Below are 18522 nucleotides of genomic sequence, written 5' to 3'. Positions count from 1 at the left end.
AAACAGTAATTATTTTAAGTACCTACCAGCCAATGATCCCTTTATATTTAGGAAATTACATGATTATAATGATTTTTTTTTTAGTAACAGGATGCCCTTTTAGATGGGAAAACATTTTGGGTATAAGCCAAAATCTACTTGCTTTATTTTAACATTTTAGAATAATTTAGATTTAAGCACTTAGGGTAAACTACCAAACACTTGATTTCTTAATAAAGAAGTAATACTAGTCTGACCCTCTGCCCCCTTTGTTAAAAGGTCTGTATCATTTCTTTTTAGCCTTTACAACATTTCTAATTCTTTGGTTATTATTAAGTACTCTAAAGAGTAATCTGTTTTTTGTACACCCAGAGAATGTATATTAACTGAAGGAAAAGTAATTTGGCTTTTTAGACCGACACACTCTTTCCACCTTTTTTTTTTTTTAATTATTTATTTTTGGCTGTGTTGGGTCTTCGTTTCTGTGCGAGGGCTTTCTCTAGTTGCGGCAAGCGGGGGCCACTCCTCATTGCGGTGCGCTGGCCTCTCACTATCGCGGCCCCTCTTGTTGCAGAGCACAGGCTCCAGACGCGCAGGCTCAGTAGTTGTGGCTCATGGGCCTAGTTGCTCCACAGCATGTGAGATCCTCCCAGACCAGGGCTCAAACCCGTGTCCCCTGCATTGGCAGGCGGACTCTCAACCACTGCGCCACCAGGGAAGCCCCTCTTTCCACCTTTTTATTAAAGGTTTGAAAATTTTTTTTTTTAGACTTCATGACATTTCTAATTTTGTGGTTATTAAACAGTTTAAAGGGTAGTTGACTCATTTTTTCATATACAAAGTGACATACACATTAACTGTGAAGGAAAAGTAATTTGGCCTTCTGGGACCCAGGTATTTTGGTTTCTTTCTGAACTAGTTATAACTTTGAAGATAGAAAAATTTGAACTGTTGATTGTTTGGGGAATACAGCTAGAGATAGTAATAGGTTTGCCTCTATGAATTAGGTAGTTGACAGTTGATGGGTGGGTGGCTTTGTGTGAGATGAAAACACTGAAATTGGAGCCAGGAGTCATGGGTTCTGCCTCTGCTTTGAGAGTCACTAGTTATACGACTGTGGGCAAGTCAACTAAGTCCTTGTGCCTCTAAAAGACCCCGACACTGTTCTGATGCTCATGGGCTGTGTCCAAATGGCTCACCCTGTATTTTTTTTTTTAACTCAAGAGGATTTAAGTCAGAATCAGAATGCTTAAAAATCTCAAAATGAATGTCTATACCTAATTCCTTTATGCAAAAAATATTTGTTAAACTCCTTAGAGTACTTTCTGAAGAGCAAATCATTTAATTCCTAGGGTTTTTGAAAAGGCTGTTCTGGTTTTTTCAAAACTGTAATGAAGAGATAGGTTATATTGCAGTGGTGTATGTGAAGTCACATTATACCGTTGCAGACCCACGCAGTAAGCAGAGGGGGCACGGGTTCAGTGTTAATGTCCTGGCAGACAGTGATGTCATTAATAATTCTAATGAAATACATAATTTTTGACAACTTTGGATTCCTCTACCAGAACTGAAAAACTGAGGAAGTGAGTTCTTTATTCAGATGCTCTAGAAAGTGAGCTCTTTATTAAAATCTTCTGAAAGACTCAAGAATAAGCTGTAGATATTTGATCCTTTCCAGTTAGTATGGAAAGGAAATTGGCTATTTATTCTGAAGATTCTACTCACAGTTTAAATTTTCATATTTGAAAGCAAAGCTAACTTAGTTACTTTGGTAGCTAATATTATGACAATGTAAAAGTTGGTGAATATGTCTTTAATATTTGTAATTCTAAGAGAAAGCCTAGGAATATTAAGATTCCATAGTAACGTTCTTCATATCAGTCTTTTCATCTCTTAAAAGAATATTACTTGAAAGTCCTTTCCTGAAACTAACACAATACTGTAAAGCAATTATACTCCAATAAAGATGTTAAAAAAAAAAAAGAAAGTCCTTCCCTGAATTATCATATAAACTTTCATTGGAATTGAAAATATATGTGATGTACACAGTTATGTCTATATTATGAATTAAATTATCTTTACAAATTGTACAGTTGGAAAAGATGTGTATATATTGTGTTCCTTTAGCTTTAGGAGGTAGAAGTAAATATGACTAGAGTAAAAATTTAGAATTACTGTTTCTAATGTTTAACAACTCAACATATTCATTTACTTATGGAAAACTAGTATACTAGCAATATGATAGTGGATAAAAGGTTTTTCTGAGAGCATTACAAGGTAGTTACAAGTAAGACAGTCATAATGTAGTAACGTACTGTCCTGTATTTGATATTGTAAAACAGTTGCCAAATAGAAACACATGCACACACACATGAACCTTGATGTATGGAACTCATTCAGGAGGGTGTGCTTTTGAACATATCCTTTCTTTTTTTCATTCCTTCCTCTTATATATGGAAAACGTGATGAGCAAAAAGAGGGCTAAAATTACCCATAGATAATCTGATAATGTTTGGGCAAAAATTGTATCTTCATCTTTAAATAGAAATGATCATAATTTCTACCTTAGTACGATCATTGTGAGACTCTATAGCATCCACAGTTTAGAACATTTGGTATGTAATAGTAAGCACTCAGTGCTAGCTATTATTATTGTTGACTGATGAACATATAAAGATACCTGTGTGAATGTATTTACTACAGCATAGTTTATAAATGTAGAAAACTAGAAACAAACTAAAGATGCTATAATATGTTTATGGTGCATCTATTTAAGGAATAATATGTTGTTGTGAAAAATAATGTACATATACACTTACTGAGGTGGATAGATGCCCAAAATATATGGAAAGTGAAAGCAGCGTGAAGAATATGATTTTTTTTCCTTGTAAAAAATGTTAAAAATTTTAACAAATTGCTAAAGGTCAAGTATAGGCTGGTATGATACTATAAAATCCCTGTAAGCAGTGCCAAAGGGGAGCTCACATCCACTCTCCACAGACCTCACTGGGTGCCTATGAGCATAAACTAGGGACAAGGCAAGAGAGAGGCCCAAGGTGCAGGCCTGTGGGGAGGAAGCAGCTTCTACTTTGGGAACAGCCTGGATTCTTCTCCCCTGTGGAATAAAACCTAACAATGCTGGGACAGAAAACCCTCCCTGGAGAAGGGAACAGACAAAACTACCCCTTCAGGGGAGGTATAGGAAACTCCTATGAGAGAAATCAATGGAGGAGGGAAGGATCCCATGGAAAGCCTTGTCCTTGATATCCAGGTACAAACAACCTACTTATGATGGAGGCTGAACCATGTCAACAAAGAATGCCTTCACCTTCCCACCATTAGACCAGCCAGCACCAACAAACAAGTGTCAAATGTGTGGGGTAGGCCAAGAGCATGAAGAGAGACCTTCTCTGAGGCATAGACTCTGAGAAAAATCCTAAAGCTATGAGTGGAACAAGAACGTTGAAAAAGAAAGCATTCAGCAACCCAGCTCCTACCCTAAGCACACAGTAATGCGAGGCAGATTTTAAGCTGGTAGATTACTGAGGATGACCATAGCAAAAACAAACCAAACAGCACAACTTCTAACTAGATTGACTCAACTCCACACACTAAAGCCCTAGCAGAAGAGGAGGCATGCCCATTCCCAGACATAAATACATTTGTCTCAGTCTCTCTGCTCCTACACAGGATGTGTGCCTTTTAAACAAAAATTATACGATGAAGAAAACAAGAAAAATAACACACTGTCACAAGACAAAGGAATCAACAGAATCAAACTCAGATATGATCCAGGTGTTGGAACTGTCAGATGCAACTTAAAATAACTGTGATTAATATGTTAAAGCCTCAAGTAGAAAAGGTAGACAACAGATACCAACAGATGGGGAATATCAACAGAGAGTTGGAAGCTCTAAGAAAGAATCGAATGGAAATCTAGTAATTAAAAACACAGTATCAGAGGTGAAGAATGCCTTTAATGGATTTGCCAGTAGACTTGCAAATGTTGAGGAAAGAATCAGGAAATGTGAAGATAAATTGCTAGAAATTTACCCAAACTGAATCACAAAAATAAAAAATCATGGGAAGAAACCCCACAAAACCCCCCAGGTCACCCAAGAGCTGTGGATCAATTTCAGATGATCTAATATGTGCAGGTAGAATCAGAAGGAAAAGAGAGGGACTTCCTTCGTGGTCCAGTGGTTAAGACTCCGCGCTCCCAGTGCAGGGGGCTCGGGTTCGATCCTTGGTCAGGGAACCAGATCCCACATGCTGCAACTAAAGATCCTGCATGCTGCAACTAAAGGATCCCGTGTGCCACAATTAAAGATCCCACATGTCTCAACGAAGATCCCACACGCAGGATCCCTTCGTTGCTACGAAGATACCATGTGCTGCAACTAAGACCTGGCGCAGCCAAATAAATAAATATTTTTTAAAAAAAAGAAGAAAAAGGTTTTAAAATGAATTCGATGGAACAAAAATATTTTTCAAAAATAAAGGAGAAATAAAGTCTTTTAGACAAACAAAAACTGAGAGAATTCATTACAAGCTTACCTGCCCTACAACTTGAATCTACACAAAGAATTGGTGAGCACTGGAAATGGAACAAGTGAAGGTAAATATAAAATAAATTTTGTTTTTTAAATTGTTCTAAAGAATGATTAAGTGCTCATGGATAGACCATATTATGGATCAGAAAATAAATCTTAAAAAATTTTTTTAAAATTTAAATTATACAAAGAATATTTTCTAACCATAATGGAATTAAATTAGGAATTAATAACAGTAAAAAGTATCTGGAAAATCCCCATATATTTAGAAATTAAACAATACACTTCTAAATAGCTTGTTGGATCAAAGAGGAAGTCTCAGAGAACATGAGAAAACATTAAAAAAAATTTTTTTTAATTGAAGTATAGTTGATTTACAATGCTGTGTTAGTTTCTGGTGTACAGCAAAGTGATTCAGTTATACATATATACGTATATTCTTTTTCATATTCTTTTCCATTATGGTTTATTACAGGATACTGAATATAGTTCCCTGTGCTATACAGTAGGACATTGTGTTTTATCTATTTTTTATATAGTAGTTTGTATCTGCCAATTCTGAACTCCTAATTTATCCCTCCCCTAACCCCCTTTCCCCTTTGGTAACCATAAATTTGTTTTCTGGAAAACATTTTGAATTGAAAGAAAAATTATTAAATATATCCAAATTTACAAGTTGCAGCTAAATCAGGGATTAGAGAAAAATCTGTAACATTAAATGCTTATAGTAGAAAAGAAAAGGCAGGGGTTAGAGAAAAATCTATAGCACTAAATGCTTATAGTAGAAAAGAAAAAAGGCTTCAAGTCAGTGATCTAAGTTTTTACCTAAAGGTAGCAAAAAAAAAAAAAAAAAAAAAGAGCAAATTATCCCTAAAGCACGCACGAGGAAGAAATAATTAAAAGTGAAAATCAGCGAAATTCGTTATTGTTCTAGAGGTCCTATAGCCAATGCAGTAAGGTGAGAAAAAGAAACAAATGGCATATGGATTGGAAAGGAAGAAATACAGATGTCTGTATTCACAGAGAGCATGATTTTTTTATGTAAAAAACCTGTATATTAAAAAATGTGGGAAGGGGACTGTGTGTTAATGTCATAAAAGACAAAGGCTGTTGGAAATGCTCCAGGTTAAAGGATACTGAAGAGACATGACAAAAAAATTCAATACCTGCTCCCAGATTAGATCCTGAGGGGAAATGCTACAAAGGACATGAATGGATCAACTGACAAAATTAAAATATGGATGGAAGGTTAGACAGAAGTCTAACGTGACACCCAACCTACACACATCCTAACACAGCCCATATCTATATGAAATTATGAAGGTGATAACTGCTGTTATAAAAGAGAATTTTCTTTTTTAATTAATTAATTATTTTTGGCTGCATCGGGTCTTCAGTTCTGTGCACGGGCTTTCTCTAGTTGCAGTGAGCGGGGGCAACTCTTCTTTGCAGCGCACGGGCTTCTCATTGCAGTGGCTTCTCTTGTTGCAAAGCACGGGTTCTAGATGCGCGGGTTTCAGTAGTTGTGGCATGTGCACTCAGTAGTTGTGGCTCGCAGGCTTAGTTGCTCCGCGGCATGTGAGATCTTCCCGGACCAGGGCTTGAACCTGTGTCCCCTGCATTGGCAGGCGGATTCTTAACCACTGCGCCACCAGGGAGGCCCCTGGTTCACGGATTCTTAACCACTGTGCCACCAGGGAAGTCCAAGAGAATTTTCTTAGTCTTAAGAAATACTGAAGTATTTAGGGGTAAAGGACCATGATATATATAACTTATCCTCAAATGGTTCAGGAAGAATAAAAAAACAACTATGTAGAGAGACAGGAAGAGAGCAAGAGAGTGTAAGTACAGATGATAAAAGCAAATCAGAATAAAATGTCATAGGTAAATCTAGGTGTTTCCTGTACTCTTTTTATTTTTGTAACTCTTTGTAATTTGAAATTTTTTTTTAAGTTTTAAAAAACATTCTTCAAAAATGGCAAAAGAAGAGAGCCATCATATTTGAAGTTAGAAATCACTTTTCTCCCAGTAAGCACTGTGAGGGATGAGGTAATGTCTGCCTCCAGAACAAAGACAAGTTTGCTTACTGCTTATTATAATACATCAGTTTCCCCAAGCCCAGTGTTCCTCTCCTATAATGCAGCCCATTGTGTGTGCAGCCGTCCATCTGGGCCTTCTGTGTTGCCCTCATGTGAACTGACACTAACATAGTGATGATCGTGCTCCTTGCTGGGCTATGAGTAAAGTCCTTTGTCTCTGACACAGCGTCTCATGTCTTCTGCCAGCACCTATGAACAAGTAACAGGATAACTTTTTAGATGGGAGGGGTAAAGTCAGATCCCAGACCTGATAGTCTAGTCCTCTGAACATGTCATCCTCATTCCTATTTTTGTCTTTTTTCTCAACGCTGAATTCTTTGCTAGGAATACCTTTCCCATTTTGCCTGCCCAAACCTTATATGTTCTTTCAATGTATGCCTTTAGTTCTACTTCTGGTTTAGTAATCTCTCCTTCCCTAGATTCTTAGAAAATTTTTGTTTTCTCCACTACTCATTAGTCATCTCTTCCTCTCTTCCTTTACTCCATTTTCTTTCTCCATCCATTTTCCTTTTCCTCTTCCCCACTCTTCTGTCTTTCTCTTATTTAAATGTAATCAGATTGAATATGACAAACATGTTAGACTATGTGAGAGCAGGCACTTTATTATATACACCTTTGTTCCCATATAGAGCAAAGTATAGGATTCATTTATGTATTTCTAATTGATTGATTCTTACTATGAGCAGCTAAACTGTTCACAAACATGTTTTTAAAACCCTTTATTTTAGGTTATTGTATTATTTTACATAGATCAGAAGTACTAAGTAGGATCATAGGGTTTTCAGGGTTGAAAGAGCCTTAGAAATCATTCAAGGAAAACCCCTTTATTTTCCTAAAGAAAATAGGTCATGGTTAGTGAAATCCATTATCACTAAGCAAGGACTTATATCACTTTTTTTTTTTTTACTTCTTCTCACTATGGTTGTTAGTGATTATAATTTTATCATACTGCTTTAAACTCAGTTTCATGTGCTGGTGTTATTTATTGGAGGCGACAATTGTAAAATTATCATTTGGATTACCATTAATAAGTTAGTGTTTATTAGCATGTGCATTTTGTGGAAAACTCTTAGGTCAGATTCACCTTTTGTGGTACAATAGTGTTTGAAAATGTGACTCCCAAAAATCTAATTTTAAGAGGATTACTCCTCTGCTCGTTGGAATCTGGTCTAATAAATTAGTATTAAAATCTTTTTCTTGGCCACTTAGGCTGTACACCACAGTTATTAAGATCATTGGATTCTAGAACTAGATTTCCTGTATTTGAATCCCAGCCCTGCCGCTTCCTGGCAGTGTGACCTGGGTTATGTTACTTAACCTCTCTGTGCTCTGATTTCTTATTTGTAAAATGGAGATAATTACAGTAACTATCTCATGGGTTACTGGGAGATTAAATGAATTAATACGTGTAAAGTGCTTAAAAAAGTGCCTGGCACAAAATAAGTGATACATATTTTAACTGTTTTTTTCTTTTACTAAAAGATGGCTAAATAATCCATGATAGTTTCCATTTAACTTTTCAGCCTAAGTAAGAGGATAGTTTATGCATGGCATCAGCTTCTGAGGGATTTGTTTCACTCCTCTATATTTTGAAGTTGTTTTTTTCCTTAGTGTTTATTACTGCTAAGGAATTCTTTTTACTAGTGCCTGTTACCATACAGTTTTCTTTTACACATAATTCTTTGTATGTGTTACGTGTTTTTTTTGTGTGTGTGTTCTTTTTTTTAAAAACAGTTTGATGTAATAATTCCACCTTAGTGACTTTTAAATAATTCCATGAGTCTGCGCTATACAAATGAGGGTAGTTTAGATGTGCACTTAACAGAAGCTATGGAATATAACCTGATACTTTGGTTATGTATTTCCACTTCACGTACCTTTAACTAATATTCATTTACGATCCTTTTCTAAATTATGATTGATTAAAAATACTAGACCATATAAATCCAAGTATGACCATACGGTGCTTTTAAGAATAACTGATCTCCCAGTAACGTGGTCTCAGTAAAATGTTCTCTTTTTTAATTATGTAGTCCTCTCCGCCATCCTCATCACAGCCTCATTCTAGCCACTGCAGAGCGAAGGCCTCATCATGGTGTCACCATGCATCCCTGCCCTGGGCCAAACGTAACCATGTAGGCCCTGCAAAGGCTACCAGTCCATCTCTCCGTCTTCGTCGCTGGCGACCCTTCTTACGCCTACCATCTTTGGGTCTCCATTCTGTTGTAAGTGTAGTCAATCTTCCATCTCTTCTTCCAGTGACAGGGGCAGTCCATTTTTTCCCTTAAACTTCTTCAGTCTTCAAAGCGCTTTTCTCTTGGTTCATCAACCATTAGCTTTTTCTCCCCCAGTAAGACTGCAAGCATACCTCTATGTTTTGCAGTCCAGCTTGACTCTCACCAGTGCCTTGGTGAACATCCATCTTTCCACTCCATATAACACCAACAGGTGCCTGCCTTTTGATGAGTGCTGATCGACATTCATGATAATGTTTAAGTTCCTGTCAGTTGTTAAAGTGAATATGTATTCTCTTACCCTTCATCTTTCCAATTTCATTTAGTTGACTCAGGTCAACAAATGCTGTGTATTGTCTGAGTTCTTTGCCATCTCTTACTTTATTTTTTTTCATGTTTCTGAACATGACTTTAGTCTCTTGTCATGCTTTGGGGTTATTTTACTCACTCTATCCTTAATCTAAGCCTCCATGGTGTAGGGTGTTTCATCTAAGCTATTTTATTCCCTGAGGTGGCTCAGGTACTTGGTTTAATCTTGATCCAATCTTCCCTGCCTATTCAGTTTCTAAAGATCTTTTCTCAAGTAGGAGGTGACGATTTTTCTCCTTGTGAATTGATATAGACTTCCCACAAATTTTATAATTTCTCCTTTTTAAGTTGATAATATTAGCAAACTGTTAAAAAGTACATTTGTTCTTGTAATTGTGCTAATTACCTAATTACCTTAAATGTTGAGGTTGATGATGGAATTCTAATAATTCTCATAATTGAAATAAGATGCAGGATAGCAACTATAGTTCTTGTCTTTCTGATGTTTTAGAAAATTAATGGTAATGACTATAGCTTGACAGAGCCTACCTAGAAATGCTACATCCGAAAGATTTGGTGTATGCCATACATTTATAAGAAACTTGACACTTCAGTAAATCATCGTGACTTTTGAAGCCAGAGGAAGTCTGATTACACATACTTTCATGCTTAAAAAAATTAAAAGTTGGTGTCAGACATTCTTTCCTTCCCCTTATTTACTCTTCTAGAGCTATTCTCAAACTATGAGGTGGAGTCTTGGCACTTTTCCTTAAACATCTGCTTCCACCAAATATCAGTATAGTCATCAAAATAGCCTTTCGTCCACAAACTGGTATCAACAGACTGGTGTCTCTCTATTTCATTATCCTCATTGGGTCACAACATGCGTTTGTCGTATTTATCCATCTGATATTTATTGCTTCCCTACTGTGCCATACGCTGGCACAGTAGGAGACACAAGTGAATTAGATGATCACAGTAAAACCGTAATTTTCTAAATTCTGACTTGGGCACAGTTGATTCCAAATAGGAATAAATTCCTTTGTACTTAAAAAATATTCTAAATATAAATGAACATGTCATAAAAATTGGCATTCTCAGTTTTATGTTTTTATGTAATATTGATCTTTTCCCCATGTTAATTCCATTGCTTTATAGCTTCATAAGTGTTTTCATAGCCTAGTGGTTAAGAACATGGATTCTAGAATGACATTGCCTGGATTTGAAACCAGATTCTATCACTTACTAGCTTTGTGACCCAGAGCATGTTACTTAACACTTCTGTGCCTCAGTTTTCTTGAGAGTACAATGGGTATAACTATATTACCTACCTCATATGGTTTATATAACAATTAATTGGTCAGTTCTTATAAAGCACTTAGAACAGTGCCTGGTATATATTTAGTGCCACAATTATAAATTAAATTTAAACTGTTTTTTATAATTTGAAATTTTTATTTCGCATTTAGTTAATTTCTATCTAATTGATTTGTCACATCATTTTTTTAATCCTTCAAGGTAATAAGAAGTATGTTCTAAATTAAGAAACTTTGTAAAAAATAAGATACAAAAATGTAGGTAAAAATTATCGAATCTGTAGCTTCTGTTTTTTGCCTTTTGTTAGTTATTGGTCACTTTTTGAAACAGAAGACATACTGGAATTTCTTTTTTTTTTTTTTTTTTTTTTTTGCGGTACTCGGGCCTCTCACTGTTGTGGCCTCTCCTGTTGCGGAGCACAGGCTCCCAACGCGCAGGCCCTGCGGCCATGGCTCATGGGCCTAGCCGCTCCGCAGCATGTGGTATCTTCCTGGACTGGGGCACGAACCCGTGTCCCCTGCACCGGCAGGCGGACTCTCAACCACTGCACCACCAGGGAAGCCCTGGAATTTGCTTTTTATGTATTGTTCTTGTTTTCAGTGGAATAATGTTTAAGCAATTGCATAATTACAGATTTCAGACTCTGACTAATTGAAGTTGACCAAAGGAAAAGGCTTGTAATAGGTGCTGAGGTCTTGTGGAAGGTTTAGAAATTTTGAGCATTTATCTTTTATAATAGTTTGAAGGATTTTCATGCCCTCTTTGGCGTTTTGTATTTTTAGTATGCACTTTTGGTTAAAAGGTACAATGACTCACAATTTTGAGTCACTAGATTTAGTGACTTCTTACATTTGTAATAATGTAGTCTTAGTATTGTAATAACACATAATGTTTATATGACACTTAACAGTTTACAAAGTAGTTTCATGCATTTCGTTTAAACCTCAAAACAGATAAGAAACCCAGTGCTCACAGGGGTTGGGTACATATTCAGGTCTCTGGTTCTGGTTGTATTACTTTTATCTCTAGCACGGTTATATTTACTGACAAAATGTAAAAACCAGATTAGAGGTATTATTCTTAAGAAGAGATGGTGTTAAAATAAGTAATAATTTTAAAGACATAGGAGCTCAAAAGATTTTAAATATACTTTATATCCTATTGGAGAATTATCTTAAAATAAGTAAATCAAGCCCCTTTCCTAGTTGGTTAAGGAATTTTTTGTAGTGTTCTTGTTATAGAATTGAATTTATAGTTTGTTGAATTGCCTAGATTTAACCTTGAAAAATTGGGTTCTCTCTGGTCATTGGTGAAATGGGGGTATTGGATTGAGTGATCATTAAAATCTTTGATTCTCTGACCAGTAAAATAAGGGAACTCATTATCACTGTCTTTAAGTGTTTGAAGAAATATCATGTTCAAGAGGGATTAGACTTTTTTAAGATGATGGAAGATATTGGGAAACATTTTTTGCCTCAGTATGAGGGATAATTCTAACAAAACTGTCAAAATGGAATGGACTGCCTGAAAACCTAGTGGCAGTTCCCTGTTGTTTGCGGGGATACCACAAGATGGGGCTACAATAGAGAGCAGTCTAGCATTGGAGCAACAGTAAAACTATGTAACTGTGATTCCTACCAACTGTGAAATTCTTTAGTTCTAGGTTGAATTTAGGAAGAGCTAGTTTGCCACAGCAATTTATGTTGCGTTGTTGCCATTCGTAATTCGAGGGCAATAATCCCTGAAGAATAAGATGAGGTTAGATGAGTCACTATCTGTAAATGCTTTAGAGGCATCCAGTAAATCCAAGATAGGAACGTTTGTTCTGTTCCTTTCAATTTCTGCATCTGAAAACTTCGTATTACTTAAAACTTAAAATTATATAATTACTTGAGGGTGAAAAAATAGAAATTTTAGAGTTGATACTGTTGTGTTACTTACTGGATATTAAATAATATGAGATATAACTTGATTATGCCTCTTTAAAACTTTTGCCTCTAAAATCTGTACTTACATTTAACAGTGATTATATTTCATTTCAAACCATTTAGATTTGGTATATAGCTAACACATATTAGTGTTATCTGTGTAGTTACTATATATTGTAAACAGTGCCAGTTTGTCATGTATTGACTTGCATAAGTTATTTGAATGTCTAAGAAATGTAGCACAAGTTGCTCATGCAAATTGAATTTGGCAAGCTAAAAAAACCTAGGTATAGTTTTAATATCAAATAGTTCACTGAGAAAACAAGAGAAAAATTGTAGGCTAAGTTAAATTTTACTTTAACTTGTTCAAGTTACTTTAACTTGTTCCCTTTTTCTCCTTTAATCTTTTGGGCTATTTTCCTGCTTCTCTTCGTTTTTTTTTTTTTTTTTTTTGCGGTACGCGGGCTTCTCACTGCTGTGGCCTCTCCCGCTACGGAGCACAGGCTCCGGACACGCAGGCTCAGCGGCCATGGCTCATGGGCCTAGCATGTGAGATCTTCCCGGACCAGGGCACGAACCCGTGTCCCCTGCATCGGCAGGCGGACTCTCAACCACTGCGCCACCAGGGAAGCCCTTCTCTTCGTTTTTAAACCTTTTGAATCTAGGATGAATAAAAATACTTATTTTATTCTAAGTCTATATTGCATTTTTCAAAAAAATGAGATTAAGTTTACATCATTAAGGGAAGAACTCACTTTCTTGATGTCCTAAAATTTAACTTGCAAAGAGTTTTTTAAACTCTGTTTATGCTATTATTAAACTTCTAAAAACTTTATTATTTCAAATTTCAGAAATTAGACAAATTAGTTCATGCATTCATTTCATTCAGCAAGTATACACTGTATACCTACTATGTATCAGGTGTTGTGCTAGGTGCTGGGCTTCCAGAGTGAACAAAACTTTAGGTTAAAGTCAATTGAGATTAAGAAAGGTGTGCCTTGAGTCAGTGTTCTCCTTGTTGATGGGCAAGCACATTTGTTATAAATGTAGGCATGTTCACTCTGTCCACTATATCAAAGATTAAGCCTTGAATTATATTGGATAAATATTTTTTCATGTCATTTGATATTATTTGTATGTGTTTACGTGTAGTTGATTGATTTGTTTGACTACTAATATATATAATATGTATTTTCCCCTCCTATTCCAGGCACCAAATATAGATGAAAAAGTAGATCTTCATTTTATTGCATTAGTTCATGTAGATGGGCATCTCTATGAATTAGGTAAGAACTATTTTAATTTATCCTGGGGAAAGAAATAGTAAATGGGGAAATCTGTATTTATGATAAACATGACTGTTGATATTTATTGTGTTTACTTAAATTAATTGATTACCATATAACATTGAGTTGGCATAATGGAAGTTTTCCATTTAAAAATTTTTACTAGAAAAAATAAATATGTTTTTGATGTTCAAGTAACTTATAATTTAAGAATTCCTGCATACCACCTTTGCATTTTAGCAAAGCAGGAAAATGCTTTGCTAAATCATTTAGGAGACTCCTGTAAATCACTTCAGCAGTCTTTACTAAATTTTTGAGTTGGTTATCATCAACATCTTGGATGAACGATCTTGATCCTGAAACTAGTTTTAAAACATAGCGTATTATTCATAATGACTAGTTTTTGTATTCAATAATGAGTATTACTAGTTTTCAGGCTTTTGTACTATCCCTTTTTATCACATCTGATTTTTAAAAAGTCTTTACAGGAGTCTATGTTTTCTGGCAACAGTTCCCTAAGGTATGTGTCAAAGTAGCCATGATTAATTACTTGGTATTTTGGCCTATTCCTGCACTTACCTTTTAAAAGTTTAACTATAGGTGGACTACTTTAGTTTGTATTTGGAGGAGAGGATATTTTCATTGATAATTAAAGGATAATTAGAGGATAATTTTAGAGGATAATAACTCGAGGATAGTTTACATTGATTCATTCAGGCAGAAGAAACTTTTATGATTCTTTCAAAATTGGTAGATAGTACTTATGAGTCCTTTTTGTCTTTCTCTCTGAGACCTTCTTTGATTAAAAAAGGCCGAATAAAGAAACAAAAAAGTGAAATCCTTTTCAATTTCTAGATACCGTGATTTTTAGTTCTCTTTCTTCTCATTTGCTGTAAATAGTAACTTTTCACTTTCATTTTCCTTAACTTAAAGACTGAAGAGTTCCAAAAGGACTCTGATTGTGACTGTAAATGTGGTCCATAAAATTTAGATGGATTTTGTATTTGGAATATGGCAACAGAATCATACACTTCATTAAAAAGAAGTGGCTCTATTAAAGGGGACAAGAAAAGGAATGTACATCCCTGTGGGTCATCTGCAATAGTAGAGTGATTTGAGTAGGAATCAGATAGTTGTCATCGGAGTATGTAACAGACCTGCAGAGCAAATTGGAGCATATGCTTTGCTAATTCAGTCTCTAGAATCTACATAAAGATAAAATGTAATAGGGATTGGGGATTTCAAATGTCCGATTGCTGGAAGCTAGTTTCTGCTCTGAATTCTGAATAATAAAGAGTAACTAGTAGAAGTGGAAGTAAAGAGTGTGCTGAGACTTACAGACACATTCTGTTGACTTCAAGAAAGTAGATTTAGGAGAGGCCAGAGGAGTGATAAATATCCATAACCAGAGACTATAAAAGTAATGGTGACTTTCAGAATGGGCGACTTCATGATAGAGCAAACAATAACATCTAAAAGATATTCAGAAGAAAAGCATCTCTGATCATCTCATGGGAAGGAATGAGTTGTCTAAAAACCTCAGTTTGACTGATTAGCTAGCTTTCTGAGCTCAGAGACTAAAAGGGCAGTAGAAGGAAAGATGTGTATCCGGGATAGGCTACATATGCAGAATAGTTCTTTTTTGTAGCGTGCCAAGGTCAGCACCAAAGTATTTTAAAATTGGTTTGAACTAAGAACATCAGAAAAGAAAGGCAGAACTACTGAGGTCTTGTTTGGTTCAAGTATTCTTTAGCAGGAAGAATGATCGATGTTGCTGATAGAGAATCAGAGCCCTTTGAGGATTACATTCTCTAAATGAGTTTAAAGAATTTCAGAGTTCTACAGAATAGCTGGAATCTTTGAGATGTTAGAGAGGACAGGGATGAATGCAAGACAAATGAAGATGGGCAGCTGCTGACTCATTGCAAGGGGAATTGGTGGTAGCCCTGACGCAAATTCCTAATAAAGTTAAAAGGAATGTTGAGCAAGAGGAGTATTGAGTTAGTGCATAGAAAACAGTGGGTAAGAGAGCAGCATATGGTTTTTAAGAAAAAAGTCATTTCTGGGCTTCCCTGATGGCACAGTGGTTGAGAGTCCGCCTGCCGATGCAGGGGACACGGGTTCGTGCCCCAGTCCGGGAAGATCCCACATGCCGTGGAGCGGCTGGACCCGTGAGCCATGGCTGCTGAGCCTGCGCGTCCGGAGCCTGTGCTCCGCAGCGGGAGAGGCCACAACAGTGAGAGGCCCGCGTACCACAAAAAAAACACAAAAAACAGTCATTTTTACATATCCTTATTTTAAAAAACCAGGCTATATAATTATAGACGTGGTGCAAGGTAATTTCTACAGGACAATTGTATAACAAAGGGTAGTGGTAGTCTTCAATGTATTCATTCTATACCTAATTGTAAGGTTAGCTGATGAAAGAGACTGAGTTATTCATCTTTCTATTATCACCTCTTGTCCTTAGGGCTTCATGTAGTTCTTGGCATATGTCCTTTTTATGTGTCCCTGTCATTGTTTTGAGCACTTTCTAACTTTCTAGTAGAAAAATATTTCCTGGTTCATCCTTTGTTTTTCGTGCCCCAGCCCTGTGTTCAGCCACTTCTCCAAGGAGCCCTGGTTCCTTTTATTGGAAAATGATAATTAGAACCAAGACCTGGGTGCTAAGTGTGTTGATTGCTATTAAGATATCATTACTTCTAGGCTTTCTCAGAGGACAGAGCTAGGAAATATTTGTCTGTATTATATACATAGACACATGTATGTGAATATGGATATACATACACACACAATTATATCTGTTTCTCTATATATTAAAAAGCATTTATTTACATCCACATTTATAATTCTAACCTAATAATATACAGTTTATTCTAGTGTTATCCATATTTGTGACTTCCTTTTCTGAACATGGGAAATCTAGCTCTCATTATCCTTCATTTCTTTTCTGATTTACGCATTCCCCTGGTATATAAACAAGCTCTTGACCACCCCAGCCCAAAGCTCTGTTCCAGACACACTGCTTCCCGCCCCCAGCTGGCCCACTGCTCCTGGCCTGGTCCCAGACAAAGAGCAACAGCTCGCCAAAGTGTGTAGCTACCTTCTTCCTGGCATTGTGCAAACTCCACCTGCCTCAGCCTCCTTGAACTCTGCTCTTTCCCCTCAGTCTCCTAAGTGAGGCTGCTGTAGGCTGCTTGGGTTTTCCTTTCCGGCACTGGCAGATAAGTGGACATTGCTGTTAGGCTTACTAACAGTTCTGGGCTACCTGTTTCCCAATCTATAAAACAATGGTTTCAGATATCTTGTCCAGGTCTTTAGTTGTTTCCAGTGGAAGGCCTAGTCCAGTACATTATTTCATTCTGGCTAGAGGTGGAAGTTACCTAATGTTATTCCTTGGCTTCCCACAATGAAGATAATCTAGCTTTCCTTTGTCACCCTCTTTACCTACCTCTCCCTCCCAATCACAAAATACATGGTTTACTTTTTCCTGTTCTTCCAGTGTTGTTATAGTTGTTTATATTCTTATGACTACTATTCTCATCTGAGAATAGAAATACTATTCTCAGATGAGCCATAGTCAATGTACTTTTCTTTTTAACTTTTTTATTTCTTCAGATTTCATAATTGTCCTGTTTTGCTTTTTGGTTTGGTTAATTTTCACTCATATTTTCTTTAAAAGTAGTATCTTTTAGTCCAGGTCTATCACTATGTATACATATTGATTCAAAACTTTTTATTATGTTTAGAAGCCATGAAATTACAGAGGGAGTTGTGTTTTATGGCTTGAACTTGATGTGCCACTTATAAAACATCTGAAATTATAGGCTTGTATAGAGAGTATCAGTTAACTTTGGGTTAGCAGGAGTTTATATAATTCTGGACTTTTTCGTTTTTCATAGTATTGAAAAAGTACTAGTTTATTCAAGGTGATACTGATTACTTTTGGTGGTCAGTAAAACAATCCTAGGTGATTTAGATTGTTGCTCTGTACTCCTACCTTGGTACACAATTAGTAGTAGTAATATATAAACCTTGTAGTGGCTTCCTTTCATTGGTATAAACATGTCAGTCTTACTTAGGAGGCTTCATCAGAAGGCTTTAAAGTGAAGAAAGAAATTTTTTATATTTCTGATGGTCATAACTTTTGAAAAGCTGACATTAATTTTGCATATTCTTTTTAGGAAATTAAAGCCAATAGTATATATTTCTAATAATGTCTGTTTCTGAAGATAATATAGGCTTTCAAACATGGAAACAAGGTTCTAAATAACTATTGGTGTTAAAAATATTCGTAGGTAGCATACTTAAAGTGTTTGTTTTAGGATATATTATTTTATCTTTTAACTTTTGCCTCACTGTGGGAAGAGGAAAATGGATGTTGAAAGTACATTATCCTGTCATTCTTAATTAAGGAGGACTAAAGAGATAGGATAACTAAATAGAATATGTGATTCTTGATTAGATCCCACATAAAACAAAACAACATGGATAAAGGATATTTCTGGGTGAATTGGAAAAATTTGTACGTGAAATACATGTTGTTAATTGTTTATAGTATTAAAAAGAAAGAAAGAAAGTACATTATCCTATACAAACAACTAACCATTCACCTGTTCATGTATTTTCCACAGATGGACGGAAACCATTTCCAATTAACCATGGGGAAACTAGTGATGAAACTTTATTAGAGGTAACAATAAAACTTGTTGGCCCACCTTCAGTGTCATTAATGTTCTTGTTATCTTTAAAACATCTCTAAAGATAACTGGTATAGGACTTCCCTGGCAGTCCAGTGGTTAAGACTCCACACTTAC

General features: G+C 36.0%; 1 protein-coding gene across 2 annotated transcripts in view; it reads left to right on the top strand.

The window, feature by feature from the left end:
• UCHL3 (ubiquitin C-terminal hydrolase L3) overlaps positions 1–18522 on the top strand; it is a 44181-nt gene that overhangs the window by 24833 nt on the left and 826 nt on the right. For both annotated transcript variants that reach the window (XM_067713608.1, XM_067713609.1), the window contains exons 6-7: positions 13630–13705; positions 18340–18398. In XM_067713608.1, the coding sequence (XP_067569709.1) occupies positions 13630–13705; positions 18340–18398 (135 nt within the window). The remainder of the gene's footprint in view (positions 1–13629; positions 13706–18339; positions 18399–18522) is intronic.

This window comes from Pseudorca crassidens, chromosome 18 (assembly GCF_039906515.1).
Source record: "Pseudorca crassidens isolate mPseCra1 chromosome 18, mPseCra1.hap1, whole genome shotgun sequence".
NCBI classification, from domain to species: domain Eukaryota; kingdom Metazoa; phylum Chordata; class Mammalia; order Artiodactyla; family Delphinidae; genus Pseudorca; species Pseudorca crassidens.
This window is presented reverse-complemented; position numbering and strand designations above follow the sequence as displayed.